This window comes from Enhydra lutris, unplaced genomic scaffold (genome assembly GCF_002288905.1).
Source record: "Enhydra lutris kenyoni isolate GAN:26980312 unplaced genomic scaffold, ASM228890v2 scaffoldscaffold12, whole genome shotgun sequence".
Taxonomy (NCBI): Eukaryota; Metazoa; Chordata; class Mammalia; order Carnivora; family Mustelidae; genus Enhydra; species Enhydra lutris.
The window spans coordinates 22,772,429-22,789,217 of NW_019154096.1; the positions used below are offsets into that span (position 1 = coordinate 22,772,429).

A 16,789-nucleotide genomic window follows, 5' to 3' on the forward strand; every position below is an offset into this window, starting at 1 on the left:
GACTGGGTGACAAGCAAATGATCCTGTAACAATATAAAATTATTTCAACTAGTTTTGTTGTGGTGAGAGTAGAGAGATGGATATGGAGTCAAGGGAGATTTATTCAAGACAGGTTTCATCAAGTATGCAGATGGGAGTGTCCAGTAGAGACAGGAAGCTGGTAATGCAGGCATGCATCAGAATGCAATTCACAATAGTTTTGCCATATTACCAAATAGGAAGTTCTACATATTGAAATGGACATTAATAGTAGTAATGGAAATTACATTCCATCTTCATTTCTCTACAGGATGCTACTGGGGCTCCATACTCAAGGTGAGGAATCAGGATTCACTAAGGCAGTTTGGGATTATAGTAGAGACACTGGCATCTCCTTTAGTGCTCTGTGGTGAGGAACTGGAAATGGAACATGCCTGGTTTATTGGGTTTCCATGATATATATTTACCATCTGAATCTAAAAAGTTCCATCCTCAAATTATATTGATAGACACCTTCTTTCTCACCCATAGAATTGAAACTGAAACATGTTTTCCATCTCGACAGGAGTACAAAATTTCAAGCTTTGAGCAGAGGCTGATGAATGAAATAGAGTTTCGCTTGGAACGTACCCCTGTTGATGAATCAGATGATGAAATCCAACATGACGAGATCCCCACGGGCAAGTGTATTGCTCCCATCTTTGACAAAAGACTCAAGCATTTCCGGGTTACAGAAGGCTCTCCAGTGACATTTACCTGCAAAATTGTTGGAATACCTGTTCCAAAGGTAGGAGAAGATGACCACCTTTTGGGCCAACCAACACAGAACCGCAGACAGTGCCTTCCAGAAAGTCTTACCAGATTCTAGGGAAGTATCTACAGAGGGAATAAAAACCACTACCAGAAAAACTAACAAAGCCCAGATAATTTCACTAAAAAGAGACAGTCAAGGATAAGATCGTTAAATAATTAGGCCCAAAATAAATCAGACTTATGGGTAAGTTAGAATTTAAATAAAAGTTTAAAATAAGCTTCTTAGTCATAATCCTCCACTTTGGGCTATTGATTCTTTCAACCACCAAACTCACTAAATTGATACTTTTCTTTTTATTTAATGCTTACTGAATACCCACAAAGAACCTGTTGTTGTCCTTTGTATTTGTATATATTTGTATATTTGTATATTTGTATCATTACTATCAGGTTGGTAAATGCTGAAAATGTTGTATCATTATCACTGACTGCAGAAAAATCTTATGAGTCACCAGATTTTTTTGGCAGTCAGCTGAAAGAAGGATTTACACCCGGTATGGCTGTGGTAGGGGATCTCTCTGCTCTACTTGCACAAACATTAGCATGGTGTTATCATGTATGGTTAGGTAACTAGGAAATGTGGAGGAGAACAGCTGCAGCCAGTACTCTAACCCACCTGTCTTTGAGAGATCTCCTTGATACATGCAGAACTCAACATGAAAAATTATTTATTTAAATGTTTGCCAGATGAGAAATTTAGCCAGTGAGTCCTGGCCTCCTTCCACTTGGTATAAAAAACCATACTATCCTTTCAGGTAGAGTGAGCTATTGTAGACCTGGAGATCTGTGACTGCAGAAGACTTGAGCTTTTAGATAGGATAAAAGCTATCCTATCTAAATTGGGGTGGGTGGAATTCATGCTCCTGGTTTTCATCATTTTGTTTATGAAGACGTGTCTATTCCTTGGGGTGACTTTTTAAGTAATTATGAAGTACAATAAAAAGAGTCAAAAGCTTTATCTCAATCCTAAATCATACAGAATTTTTAACTTAAGTATTGTATATGTATAAGTGCAGGAGCCTATTACACAGGCACTTTTTAAAATATTTTTTTAAGTGCTTTATAAGGGATGGGGCTCTTGCAGAGACGCCGTTGCCTCACCCTACTCCCTACTTCATTATCCTCAAAAGATGTGCAGAACAGTGTATGTTCTCCTCGATTATCTTTCATTGCAGGTTTACTGGTTCAAAGATGGGAAGCAGATTTCAAAGAGAAATGAGCACTGCAAAATGAGGCGAGAAGGAGATGGGACGTGCTCTCTGCACATCGACTCCACCACTGGTGATGATGACGGCAACTACACTATCATGGCTGCCAACCCCCAGGTGGAGAAGCAGGGTTCTGCGCTGTGCTGCACTGAGGAAGGAGCGCTTGATGTCATTGTGAATGAGACCTTGAGAAGTGCCAGTTACTAAGGATTGCTGAGGAAAATGAATGAGGAGCATTGTGATTGTGTGTAACTAGAGCACAGCTTAAAAGACCAGTTAGCCATGGATGGGTCACTCAAGCCCTGAGCCTTTGTCAAAGGACATTAGAAATATCCATTCACTATGTCCCAGATTTATTGGGCTAAATCTTTTGTTTATCAACTCATTGACTCTCTTAAAGAGTCTATAAATCATTCTATCAAAGAATGATTTTTTTTTTTTTTTTTGGTAAAAGTTAGAAAGTCATAATCTCTCACTTTTCTTTTCTGAATGTGATTTAGGATCAAGACTTAAAATTCCTCTAAAAGATATGACAGAATAAATATCTTCAGCTACTACTAGAATACAAAGTATAGAGCTATAATTTCTACTCACCCACTCTCCTTATTAAAATGTTAGTTTTGGGGCACCTGGGTAGCTCAGTGGTTTAAGCCTCTGCCTTTGGCTCAGGTCATGATCTCAGGGTCCTGGAATCGAGCCCCGCATCAGGCTCTCTGCTCAGCGGGGAGCCTGCTTCCCCCTCTCTCTCTGCCTGTCTCTCTGCTTATTTGTGATCTCTCTCTCTGTGTCAAATAAATAAATAAAATCTTTTAAAAAAATAAAATAAAATGTTAGTCTTGAGGATAAATCTCTATTAAGAAAAGTATAAAATACTTGGCCATAGTCTCTGCATGTGGCCGCAGATAATGTTCAGTGCACAAGAATTTGAATTTTTTTTACATTTGTGTTCTGTGAATTTCTCAGCTCAAAATAAAAGTCATCACAATGTTCTTTAAATTTCTTCCCTGGGCTATTTTTTAAAAATATTTTATTTATTTATTTGACAGAAAGAGAGATCACAAGTAGGCAGAACAGTAGGCAGAGAGAGAGGGAGAAACAGGTTCCCTGCTGAGCGGAGAGACCAATGCAGGGCTCGATCCCAGGACCCTGGGACCATGACCTGAGCTGAAGGCAGAGACTTAACCCTCTGAACCACCCAGGTGCCCCTCTTCCCTGGACTATTAACAGTGATTTAAGGAGTCATATTTTATTGTTTTCATCCCCCACCCCCAAGTTTTCTTGTTCATAATAGTTGGCCAAAAGGTTCAAAATGGTTCCAGTCCAGAAAAATTTATATAAATTGAAAAAAAAAAATGGTGAATTCTCTTATTTTAAATTCATTTTTGTTTCAGGGACGAATCAGCTGTTCTGGCCACTTGATGGTACAAAGTTTGCCCATTCGCAGTCGACTAACATCTGCTGGTCAGTCTCACAGGTAAAGACAGTAAGAATCTCCCTTCTCGAGCCCCTCCCAAGCACCCACCTACCACAATGAGCATCAAAGTGTTGGGTCTACAAATTGTTACTGAAAATGTAGTCCTGAACCTGCAGCATCAGCATCCCTTGGGAGACTGTTGCAAATGTGGAATCCCAGGCACCGCCCCCCCAGACCTACTGAATCAGAAACTACATTTTAATAAGATCCCTAGGTGACTTATAAGCACATTAACTTTGAGACCCACAGGTCTGTCACACACTCTTGATGGCTTAAAATTTGTGACCATCAGTAGCACTTGTGCAGATAATATATAAACCAGAGTCTTGAATTAAATTACCATATTTTCTTTTAAAAAAAGAAACTGCTAATGGTTATGTCTATAGATTGAATACTTTTGTTGTTGTTGTCCCCAGTATAACAATTGACTCTAACACAGCAATTGGCTTTCTCCCTCTTTGATTTTACTAACCACTAAGAATTAAGAGCCTGGCTTCCCCTTGAGTCTTATGGTGCCACAAAGTCTTAGCAAAACATTCCATAGTTGCTGACATGGATGAATTATATTTGACTTACCAAAGGAGCAAAAATAGTGACCCATGTTTCAGATACAGTATTTATCACCACTGCAACTATACCTTCTTCTTCGTTTTTGTTTTTTTTTCTCCCTTCAAGAACAGCTGTTACTGTTGGTCAGTCTTAACCAGTTTAAGTTCCTGATCATCTTTAATGGTCTGCCATAATTTATAGCCAGGTTAAATTTTATTACTCAGAGACACAGGGATTGCAGCTGCCTTGTTCTGGGTAATAAACAGGACTTGTCTGTTGGCTCTCATTTGAGATTCGGCTTGAATACTGATTTATTTGTTTATTTTGAAACTTTTGAACAACTGGTCAAAGCCCAGGCAAGGGGAGCTGAGCCATTTAACCCAGAATGACTTCAGAGAGAAAGAAGCTAAAGCCTGTTTATTTAATTACAGATCTCATAAGATAATCCTACAGGGTATGAGATGCTTACCACCTTGCTTTTTACATAAGCTTCACACCATTATTTATTATTTTATCATTTGTTTACAGTCCAGCAGCCTCCTTCCCTACCCCACGCCCAAAATATCTGTTCTCCACGGTCTATTGCCATGTATAAATGCTTGCTGTTGTAGGTTTATAGATTGGTTTCTATGTTTAATGCCTGACCTTGCTTGTTTTTGTAGAGGAAGGTCCCGAGCACAAGAGAGAGACAAAGAGCCCCTACAGGAACGCTTTTTCCGACCACATTTCCTGCAGGCTCCTGGGGATATGGTAGCTCATGAGGGGCGCCTCTGTCGGCTGGACTGTAAGGTAGACTCTAATCCTCATCCTTGGTTCCAGATCTGTTCACATTTTGCATTTGTTTGACTCATTTTTGTTTGTATTTGTTTTATGTTTTGTTTAGAGAAAGAGGGACTGGGGAAGCGAAAGAGATCACTTCTTTTCTCACAAAGCTTTTTCAGAACATTTAATCCCAGACAAAAAAAAATTTTTGATGAAATTTTTAAGTCTTTATACCTTAATAAAATTACATTGGTGTTGTATCAAGTTGACCCTGCATTTGTAAAAGACAACCAAGGAACTGATGTAATTCAGACATTTTCCATGTAGTGCTGGGAAAGTCTTCATTACTATAATGCCAAAAGTGTGATTTTTGCATCCTTGAAGTGAGTGTCTGTGACATATAGGCTTTGAAAAAATTATAGTCATGAAAAGATGGCTCTGAGGTGGTTTATGAAAACAGAAGTTGGTTTCTGATACTAACCAACATCCAGCAGCTTTAGCTGTTGCTAAATTGCATTCTAATTCTTCAGCCAGAAACTGTTCAGCTGAGCAGCGTGGATATCCCTTAGTATGAAGAGAAACTTAGGTCACCTCTTGCCCTCCAGACAAAGTTTCAGAATGCTATGGAATTTTTAGATGCTAAATGGTAAAGGCTTGAGGTTAATCATTCGTAGAGGTGGTTCTTACTCTGCCAACGGCTGCCTAAATAATATTCGGGATTGATTGTTACTTCTTCCACCCTAACCCCTGAAAGATTCCCATCCCGGTCCCATTTCTAGAGATTCTGACTTAAGATAGTAAGTGGACATTGGGATTTTCAAATGCTCCCCACATGATTGTAACACAGAGAAAGGTCTGAGAACTCTACTGTCTGCCCTTTCCTTGGTTGCCTCTCGCTGATTCTCAGGTATGTGAGCAACATATCGTCTGTGAAACTGACAGCAGACCTATTTTATCTATCCATTTAGTTTTTATTTCTTACTTATTCTAATCTAAAATATAATCATCCCCTGAATTTGGGGTCAAACTACTATACAATTTAAATTAATATGGCCACTCACCCAGCCCCTCTTGTCCTGATGCCCCTACAGAGAGGTTTCTCTCCACCCCATGTTTTTTCTCACTACTTGGTGCCAGACAAGGATGAAGAAGTCAGCCACCAAATAAATCTGCTTGTCATCAGTCTGTCATTTGCCTCAGCTGTCCTGTTATTTATTAGGTGAGTGGCTTACCGCCCCCAGAGCTGACGTGGCTGCTCAATGGCCAACCGGTGCTACCAGACGCCTCCCACAAGATGTTGGTCCGAGAGACTGGAGTCCACTCTCTGCTCATTGACCCGCTCACTCAACGTGACGCAGGGACCTATACATGCATTGCTACCAACAAAACCGGACAGAATTCCTTTAGTCTGGAGCTCACCGTAGTAGGTAAGGTTGGCTTCTGGGACCCCCAAGCATAACTCCCTTTTAAAGTTATTGCCCAAATAAGCACAACCTCTGACAGAATTCTTTAGTCCTTTGCCCTACCAAGTTTCATCTCCATTTCTCCTTCACTGTAGTAAGGTCCATACTTCCTACATTGCTTACAAAGACCTATCAGTAAAAACATAATATGGCATCTTATACATATATGCATGCAGTATATGGGAGCCATTGTAATAGTTAATCAGTTAATTAGTATATTGACTACACTAAATTCAAGTCACTTGCCCTACCGTTCATCACTACTGGAACACACCAGATTCTTGTCCCTACTCCAAGTTTCCATGCCTTTGCTTCACTGATCCTTCTACCTGGAATATACCTTTCTTTGCCTAGGAACCTCTCATCATTCTCTAAGGCTTAATTCAAATGTCACTACCAAGGCACATCCTCCTCCACTTCCTTAGCACTTAGAAAAGGAGAGACTCCTCAGAGAACTTGCAGCCTTCCATGTAACTATGATCTCCTAACTCGGACATTCTGACTTTTTCTGTGTCTCTTTAATGTCTGACTCAGTGCCGGGAACATGCACAGTGCTCAGCAAATGTTGAGTTGATAACTAAACAAATGAACCTTTACCTTGTAAGGCGATATGAACAAAACACTGTAATGCCTACAAAAAAGGACAACAAGTCATCACCACTTGCTTGATACCTGCTCTTGGGGCAGGAGTCCAACCAGAACTAGATTTTAGATACACGAATTCTAGTGCTGAGCTTTCGCCCATGTGTGGTCCTTACAGGAAATCAGGGGACGTCGGCATACTATCTTCTCTATAGGCTTGTAACTGCTCGCCCCATATATCTTTTTCTTTTTCTCACTCTTAATTTTCTCTTACCCAACAGAGTAGGAAAAGCTCTTCCTGCAAAGATATATTGATTGCAAGCTTTTACTTTTCCCCCTAATATTTTGCAAATATTGACTCTGGAATCCTGAAATATGAGGTATCTTTGCCTTATCTGGTTCTGGCCCTCCCCCCCACCAAAAAAAAGGCTTCCTTAGGAAGCATACTTGGTGGGGTTTTTTTGTTTTGTTTTTAAGTAGTGTACTTCTGAGGCCTGGCTGGCTCAGAGGAGAGTGCAACTCTTGATCTCAGATCTCAGAATTCAATCTCTTGAGTTTGAGCCCCATGTTGGGTGTAGAGATTACTTGAATAAATAAAACTTTAAAAAAAAGTAGTGTGCTTTTTTCCTGTAGCTATAAACTTCTTCAAAATAAAACTTGAGGGAAAATGAATATACTTTTTACAAAATCATCTCCTCTAGAAAAGAAAAAGGATAGATTCAGTACATAAAATCTGTTGTTTCTCAAAATTTACTGTTGGGAATAAAAGAGACTCCTTAAATTCCATACCCACCATTTGCGCCCCCCCCCCACACCTGCCCAGTGGGCCACCCAGATCCTGGAGTGTTGTCTCTCACACAATATGCAAAGAGAGTCCCTCCTTCCTTTTTTCATCCCTTCCAGAGCTTTTATAAAAGCAATGATATTCACTTCATATCCAAGTTTCCATGGGGTGTGAGAAGTTTGCTGAAGAGGAGGTGAGGTGGGTGGGGGCCCACTCTGCTAAGTTCCAGACATGTAATGAGTTTGAAGCATGAACCTCAAGGCACTTACTATTCAAACAAGAATGGCCCTTCTCTCATTCAGCCAAAGAAGTGAAGAAAGCACCTGTGATCCTGGAGAAATTGCAGAACAGTGGAGTTCCCGAAGGCCACCCAGTGAGGCTGGAGTGCCGGGTGATAGGCATGCCACCACCTGTGTTCTTCTGGAAGAAGGACAATGAGACCATCCCTTTCACCCGAGAAAGGATCAGGTACAGCCCGTTCCCGCGTTCAAAGGGACTTCTGAGCTTGGTGGGACATCCTGGGTACCCAAATAAGTCTGTCGTCTTTTGAATCTTGCTTCTTTCACTTAACATGATGCCTTTGAGTTTTGTTCATGTTTTTGTGCATATCAAGAATTTATTCTTTCTTGTTCCTGAAAGGCAGACCATGGTATAGTGGTCCCACAGTTTTAAACCTTAATTTTTTTCAGGATTAATTAGCAGGGCTTTTTTTTTTAAACTCACTTTTGTTAACATACAATGTTACATTAGTTTCAGGTGTACAATATAGTGATTCAACAATTCTGTATGTTACTAAGTGCTCACCACAATAAGTATACTCTTAATTCCCCTCACCTATTTCACCCATTCCCCCATCCACCTTCCCTCTTGTGACCATCTGTTTGTTCTCTATAGTTAAGAGTCTGGTTTTTGGATTGTCTCTTTTTTTCCCTTGTTCCTTTGTTTTTTCTTAAATTCCACATGTGGGTGAAATCATATGATATTTGTCTTTCTCTGACTGACTGACTTCTTTCAGCATTATAATCTCTAAATCCATCTGTGTTGTTGCAAATGTTAAGGTTTCATTCTTCTTTATTGCTAAGTAATATTCCTCTGTGTACACACCCGCACACGCGCACACATGCACATACACACACACACATGCATATACATACATTCTTTATCCATTCATCTATCAATGTATACTTGGGTTAATTCCATATCTTGGTTATTGTAAATATATTGTAAATATAAATATTGTAAATAATGCTGCACTACACATGAGGGAGCATGTATCTTTTTGGATTAGTATTTTTGTTTTCTTTGCATAAAAACCTAGTAGTGGAATTACTGGATCATATAGTGATTCTATTTTTAATTTTTTGAGGAGCCTCCATACTGTTTTACACAGTGGCCACACCAGTTTGCATTCCCACCAAAAGTGCATGAGGATTCCTTTTTCTCCACATCCTTGCAAACACTTGTTGTTTCTTGTGTTGATTTTAGCCATTCTGACAGGTGTGAGGTTGGCATCTCATTGTAGTTTTGCTTTGCATCTCCCTGATGGTGAGTGATGTCGAGCATCTTTTCATATACCTGTTGGCCATCTGTACGTCTTCTGTGGAGGAATGTCTGCTCATTTTAAAATTGGATTATTTCATTTTTGTGTGTTGAGTTATATTAAGTTCTTTATATATTTTGGATACTAACCTTTTATCAGCTATTTAATATGCAAATATCTTCTCCCAGTCAGTAGGTTGTCTTTTAGTTTTGTTGATTGTTTCCTTTGCTGTGCAGAAACCTTTTTATTTTGATGTCATACTAATAGTTTATTTTGGCTTTTATTTCTCTTGCCTCAGGAGATATATCTAGAAAAATGTTGCTACAGCTGATGTCAGAGAAGATACTGTCTGTGCTCTCTTCTAGGCTTTTTATGGTTTCAGGTCTAACATTGAGGTCTTTAATCCATTTTGAGTTTATTTTTGTAAGAAGGTGGTCCAGTTTCATTCTTTTGCATGTAGCTGTCTAGTTTTCCTAACACCATTTGTTGAAGAGACTGTCTTTCTCCCATTGCATATTCTTGCCTCCTGTGTCAAAGATTAATTACCATATAATTGTGGATTTATTTCTGGACTGTCTATTCTGTTCTGTTGATCTATTGGTCTGTTTTTGTGCCAGCATCACACTGTTTTTATTACTACAGCTTTGTAGTATAACTTTTAATCTGGGATTTGATACCTCCAGTTTTGTTTTTCTTTTCAAGATTGCTTCAGCTATTTGGGGTCTTTTGTGGTTCCATACAAATTTTAGGATCATTTGTTCTAGTTTGGTGAAAAATGCCATTGTTATTTGTTGATAGGGATTGCACTTAAATCCGTAGATTGCTTTGGGTAATATGGACATTTAAAAATATTGGTTCTTCCAACCCATGAGCACGGAATATTTTTCCACTTGTTTGTGTCATCTTCAATTTCTTTCATCATTGTTTTATCAGTTTCTTTCATCAGTGTTTTATAGTTTTCAGAATACAGATCTTTCATCTCCTTGATCAAGTTTATTCCTAGGTATTTTATTATTTTTGGTGCAACTGTAAATCAAACTGTTTTCTTAATTTGTCTTTCTGATGTTTCATTATTAATATATAGAAATACAATTATTAGTGTCTAGTAATGCAATTAATATATAGAAATGCCGGGCTGGCTTAGTCAGTGAGCATGCGACTTTTGATGTCAGGGTTGTGAGTTCAAGGCATACATTGGTCATAGAGCTTATTTTAAAAAGTGTTAAAAAAACGAAAAAGAAATGAAACAGATTTCTGTATATTGATTTTGAATACTGCAACCTTACTGAATTCATTTATCAGTTGTAGTAGAATCGAGGGTTTTCTATATATAGTATCATGTCATCTGCAAATAGTGAAAATTTTAGTTCTTCCTTACCAATCTGGATTTCTTTTATTCCTTTTTCTTGTCTGATTGCTATGGCTAGGACTTCCAGTACTATGCTGAATAAAGGTGGTGAGAGTGGACATCTTTGTCCTATTCCTAACCTTAGTGGAAAAGCTTTCAATTTTACACCATTGAGTATGCTGTCTGCTGTGGGTTTTTCACAAAAGGCCTTTATTATGTTGAGGTTTATTCACTCTAAACCTACTTTGTTGAGAACTTTTATCAGGAATTAATGTTTATTTTGTAAAATGCTTTTCCTGCACCTATTGAAATGATAATATGGTTATTGTCATTTCTCTTGTTTATGTGATACATCACGTTGATTGATGTACAAATATTAAATCACCCTTGCAACCCAGGAATGAACCCCACTTGATCATGGTGAATTTTTTTAATGTATTGTTGGATTCAGCTTGTTAATATTTTGTTGAGGATTTTTGTATATGTGTTCATTGGAGATATTGGCCTGCAGTTTGTTTGTTAGTTTCTTTCTTTCTTTCATGTCTTTATCTGGTTTTGGTATCAGGTTAATGGTGGCCTCATAGAATGAATTTGGAAGTCTTCCTTCCTCTTCTGGTTTTTGGAATATTTTGAAAAGAATAGGTATTACCTCTTCTTTAAAATTTTCTTAGAATTCACTTGCAAAGCCATTTGGTCCTGGACTTTTGTTTGTTGGCATATTTTTTATTACTGATTCTATTTCATTGCTGGTAATCAGTCTGTCCAAATTTTCCATTTCTTCCTGATTCAATATTGGGAGGTTATATGTTTCCAGGAATTTATCCATTTCTTCTAAGTTGTCCAATGTTGGCATTTAATATTTTATAATATTCCTTTATAATCCTTTGTATTTCTGTGGTATTGGTTGTTAGTTCTTCTCTCTCGTTTCTGATTTTGTTAAAACTTTAATTTTTAAGTTTAAAATGTATAAGGAATTTGTGAGGATCCTGCATATTTTTTGTTACATATCTTCAGTCATATTAGTATCCAGGAAATCCCTTTGACGGTAAAAAGCTAAAATAAAATAAAGCAAAACAAAACATTAAGGCAGTAACTCCTTTTCTATCCATCACAACATGGTTATTTTCAAAATAACTCAGGATCCGGTTTCCAAAAATGGGTCCCTTGCTAGATTTCCTCTAATCAACCTTATCTTTGCCATTTTGGTTTTATGCCACGAGGGGGCAAGCAAACAAAAGCAGCTTATGTACAAAAGTTTCTACTGAGATTTATTTCTTCACAGTAAACTGAATTTGTTCCAGAGGATGTTTAGCTGTCAAACTTTACAGGATTTTGGCATCTAAGAAGTCTACATATATATAGGTTGAGAATTTTTTTCTGGTAAAACTCATGCAAGCACAGAAAATATTCTTGAATTAATGCTTCCTTCTAAATTAATGTAACGTGTTAGGGTGCTTGGCTGGCTCAGTCAGTACAACATGCCACTCTTGATCTTGGGGTCATGATTTCAAACTCTATGTTGGGCATTAATAATAATAATAATTAACATAGCATGTTAAACCCAGCCTGAAGTTCTAGTGTAATTATCCAAGACTGCAATATGCAGCCAAGGGTAAGAACTACTGATGTAGATGAAACGGAAGGAATTTGCTCCTGAACTGTATTAAACTAAATCCTACACGTGCCCAATTGGTTATATTAAGAAATAACCCCTCCATGCTAACAATACATCTATGCCTGAGTGTCCAATCTGGTTTGGAAGAGAGATTTTTCTGGACTTTGGTTGTGACAAATGGGGGCCCTTCTGGTGAGGAGTACAATTCCAAGAGTAGTGGAGCAGTGGGGAGGGCAAGAATGGGTCTCTGGCTGTCAACCCTCCTCTGGGCCTCACTGGGTTAACTTCTGCTCTTTTGTAACTCCATTCCACTGTTCAGTTTGCCTTTGGTAATTGCTTTAAGCTGACTTGCCCATCCCTCCCCTTAGGGTCAGGGAGGAGAGGAGATGCTGTACTGCTGGATTTGCCCCAAGAGTTTCCCTGAACCCTGAACCACTCAAGGCCTTCTCTGCCCCCAGGTACAATGCAGATATGTTCTCTTTTTTCTCCAGTATGCACCAGGACACAACAGGGTATGTCTGCCTCCTCATTCAGCCAGCCAAGAAATCCGACGCTGGATGGTACACGTTGTCAGCCAAGAATGAAGCTGGCATTGTGTCGTGCACTGCGAGGCTGGATATATATGGTAGGTGTAATGTCCTCAGTTAAACATCTGTGTGTGATAGACAGCTTAAAGCAATTTTTTTAAGGATAGGTATGGTATTTTTCCATAACTGAACTCATTAGACTATATTTTAGTGCTTAAGCAATGGATTTTTAAAATCATTTCATCCTAGTCACCTCAGGGCTTTTGTACACTTTTGCAGTTTACTTTGAGCTTAAGCTTCTTCCAAAAAATGTCCTATAATGTTAGGAATTACAATTATTTCAGAGTTTAACTGTGTTTATGCTTTTGATCATCCAACATCTCCTGTTGTCTCCTTAATACCGTAGGCCACCCACTGGAACTCCATCCCCACTGCCTGTCACTCCTCCCAAGCATACCTCCACCCAGCAGAATTTTCCTGTCCCCATTCATCTGTTAATTCATTCCACAAATACTTATGGTGCCAATCCCACAACCAGACTAATAATAGAGAGCTGTCCCAATAATATCAAATGATGTTTGTATAATGACTTGTAATTTACAAAATGGTATCCTTAGACCCTCCCAATTATTGCAACTGTTGTCACCCTCCTCTAAATGCTGAAGAAACTGAGACTCAGGGAGGTTATGTGTCTATAGCCAGGAGACAAATGCCGGCTTTTGTATCATTCCTTTGAGCTATGTTTCTAATTTTCAAAAGAATTTAACAAGCTAATCTTTATTAATGTAATGTAATGTACTCTGCTTTTCTTCTCTATACTTTTGACATTAACTGGTATTTTTTTGGAGGCACACTCCTTAATCCAAAAGGGTGATTCTTTTTCTTCCTCTCCTTTAAAAAATTTTTTAAAGTAATTTAATAATTAATAAATTTCTTAATCATTACTGGTTCAACATGAGCAACCAGAATAACAAGTAAGTCACTGTGTCTAGAACCTGAGGTCCCAACTATTCATAGGTACATACTAGGAATTCCCTTTTCTTAGTACCATACAGGAAAAGCCTTGGCCTGCTATTTTTTCCCTAGGTCTAATATTTGGTGGCAATATATAGTCCTTCGATTATTTTCCCTTATCTTTGGACTTGAAAAGAAATTCAACTGTGAGGGACGCTGACTCTAACGTACTTTCCCCTGGTGAGGGGGTGGGGAGAGAGAGGCCATCGATATATTTAACCTAGGCTAAGTCCCCTATCCATTTCATCCACTTCCCCATTTCAGAGGGAGATAGCTCTCCAACTAAGAAACTCAGTACCAATAAGTCCTGAAACTGATAAATCTTGTCCCAATCCTGCTCTCCACCTCCCAGTTCAGTTTTCCAGACTCACCTCTCCCAGGCTCCTGTCTTGATTGAGCAGCACCAACAACAGGGGGTGCTGTTTCCTTGATTAGGACTTGGGAATGGAGGAGGGGATAGAGGACTTGGGCTGAAATCAATCCCCTACCCTTTCACCACCACCATCACCACCATTTCCTGCCTGTCTAAGGAATGGGAACAGCAGGTAGGCTCCCCTCTCTCACCCAAAGTAGAGCTTCTGATAGAAGCAACTGTAATAGTCTGGTTAAAAGGTTTGGAGCAGAGACTTGACTATTCACCGTGGCCTCATTGAGGGCCTGCTCTTCAGTGGAATCACTGTAAGTTTTGTCCTCACTTCGGTTGCTTTCAAAACTTGAATTTATCCACCCATTCAGAGGTATTTCTAAAAAACTGATAATCTGAGTATTATCTAAAAACTGATTATTATCTAAAAAACTGATTCAAAATAATGAAATCAACAAAGGTCCAGTTTGTAAAAGAATGCTCAATAGGTCCATAGCTTTCTAGGATCCAGAGTACCCAGTTTCCCCAGCTGGTGCTCCCCCTTCTCCACACCAAGGTCCCTGGAAACCTAATGAGAAGACTGCTTCGAAATTTCTGGATCAGACACAACAGGAGGGACAAAGCAATTTGGATGGATATTTCATTCAGGCATGTTCAAGCCTAAGGATCATCTCCTTTAGACAATGTTTGCTGAACACGGAAATTCTAATACATTCTCTTTTGTCCCTGAATCATGGTTGATTGCACATAAGTTACTTTTCAGTCTTCTTGCTATAAACTCATTAGAACCTGAATAAGGGGGTGGATGGGTAGTGGCTGATTAGTGATTAGGGTGTGGGACAGGTACTTTTGGAGGTCTGGACCTGTCTTTTGGCTTCCATTACCTCAGGTTTCTTGTCTCTGCCTTCTAAGGTACCTGCCCTTGAGAGCCTACAGCTCTTTCTACACTGCCCCTGGGAGACTCCATGCTAGATCAGTGAGAGGGGACGTAAGAGGAGATATTTTGATAAATCACCCTATACATCTACTCTTTTTATTTTTTAAGATTACTTATTTATTTATTTGAGAGAAAGAGTGAGGCAGAGAGAGAACACAGGCAGGGGGAGCAGCAGAGGGAGAAGCAGGTTCCCCACTGAGCTGGAAGCCTGATACGGGGCTCAATCCTAGGACCCTGAGATCATGACCTGAGCCAAAGACAGATGTTTAACTGACTGAGCCATCCACGTGCCCCTCTTTTTTTTTTTAAGATTTTATTTATTTATTTGTCAGAGAGAGAGAGAAAGGGCACAAGCAGGGGGAGGGGCAGGCAGAGGAAGAAGCAGGCTTCCTGCTGAGCAGGGAGCCTGACACGGGAGTTGATCCCAGGACCAGATCCCAGGACCCTGGCATCATGACCCAAGCTGAAGGCAGATGTTTAACCAACTGAGCCACCCAGGCGTTCCCCGTACAGCTACTCTTATAGTCCCAGATTGTGGGTTTTGGAATTAGGAGCATAAGAGGTTCACCAGCCCAGTTTGCCTATTCCTGGCAGAGAAGGAGAGATTTTTGTTGTTGTTGTTCTTTGCAAATGACGCATTTCAGACCCAGATATATTTCACAGAAAGTGTTTGAATGAGAACAGAATACACCCCTGGCCTGTACCCACTCGACTGCATTCCCTTGATTGTAACATGTTATTCGGTCCATTTTCCAGCTCAGTGGCACCAGCAGATCCCACCGCCCATGTCGGTCCGGCCCACTGGCAGTCGCTACGGATCTCTCACCAGCAAAGGACTTGACATTTTCTCTGCCTTCTCCTCCACGGAAAGCACAATGGTGTATTCATGTTCTTCTCGGAGTGTAGTGGAGAGTGACGAACTTTAGGAATGTCTGGGTGCCGGCTGTGTAAGGGGGCAGACTGTGGAGGGGGAAGGAGGACAAGCCAGACACAGCGGTTTCCAAGCAACTGGATTTGAGTGAGTTCCCATGCTGCTGGACCCGTGGCAAGAAGTGCTTCAAATAAGTCAGCTGGGGACTCTTGCTGTCTCAGCTAGGGGAAAGATGTAGGGCTGTGCCTTTTAAAGATTCCAACAAAAATGTGAGAAGACGATAACAGATGAACCAAAGATGTCATGAAGTCATCCACTGCTTTGGGAGAAAGCTAGCATGCTCCCCTGTCCCCTGCTATGTTAGGGATATTTAGGCCCTATTAGGAGTAATGAGGGGCCATATGTTTGGGCTGAAAGGAGTTAGACAGTAGTGACCTTAGGAATCACTAACTCACCAAACAATGTAAAGGAAAAAGGTGGGGAGGTCTCCATTACCTTTCATCAGTTAAATCCATAGCAGTAGTTTTGATGGATTCATTTAATCAGCTTCTACTTAGCCTTAAGAGATTGTGCCATACAACTCACAGATGTGGAGAAGCACTTTTGATTTACTTATCCTGAGTGTACTGAGCCACGTATTAAGGTGCCAAAATGTGCTTGAGATACCAAAAAATTCACTGAAACCCTCAATATTGCACAACGCACTTGTTCGATAGCCAAAACAAGGCCCCATTAGCCTGTCTGCATCATTTTCTTTTGGATATAATGGCAAGTGGTTTTGCTTTCTGACTTTATACATCCCCAAATTCTAGAACTAAAAGGTTGCTAAAGCTTCTATGGGGTCACTTTTAAAGCTACTAGCTTCAATTGCCGCTTGCAAAATATGCGAAAGTCATCATCATCTGCCCCTCTTGTCTCCCCAAAAGGCTGGAAGTGTATGAGGCAGTGAGGGAGGAAGG

General features: G+C 39.7%; 1 protein-coding gene across 1 annotated transcript in view; it reads left to right on the forward strand.

Annotated features, from left to right (window-relative positions):
• Positions 1-16,497, forward strand: part of LOC111145080 (myopalladin) — a 97,511-nt gene extending 81,014 nt beyond the window's left edge. Inside the window, exons 13-20 of the mRNA XM_022499705.1 lie at positions 545-766; positions 1,968-2,117; positions 3,392-3,474; positions 4,686-4,812; positions 6,005-6,212; positions 7,917-8,082; positions 12,609-12,742; positions 15,716-16,497. Of these exons, the coding sequence (XP_022355413.1) occupies positions 545-766; positions 1,968-2,117; positions 3,392-3,474; positions 4,686-4,812; positions 6,005-6,212; positions 7,917-8,082; positions 12,609-12,742; positions 15,716-15,885 (1,260 nt within the window). The 3' untranslated portion in view covers positions 15,886-16,497. The remainder of the gene's footprint in view (positions 1-544; positions 767-1,967; positions 2,118-3,391; positions 3,475-4,685; positions 4,813-6,004; positions 6,213-7,916; positions 8,083-12,608; positions 12,743-15,715) is intronic.
• The last annotated feature ends 292 nt before the right edge of the window (positions 16,498-16,789 follow it).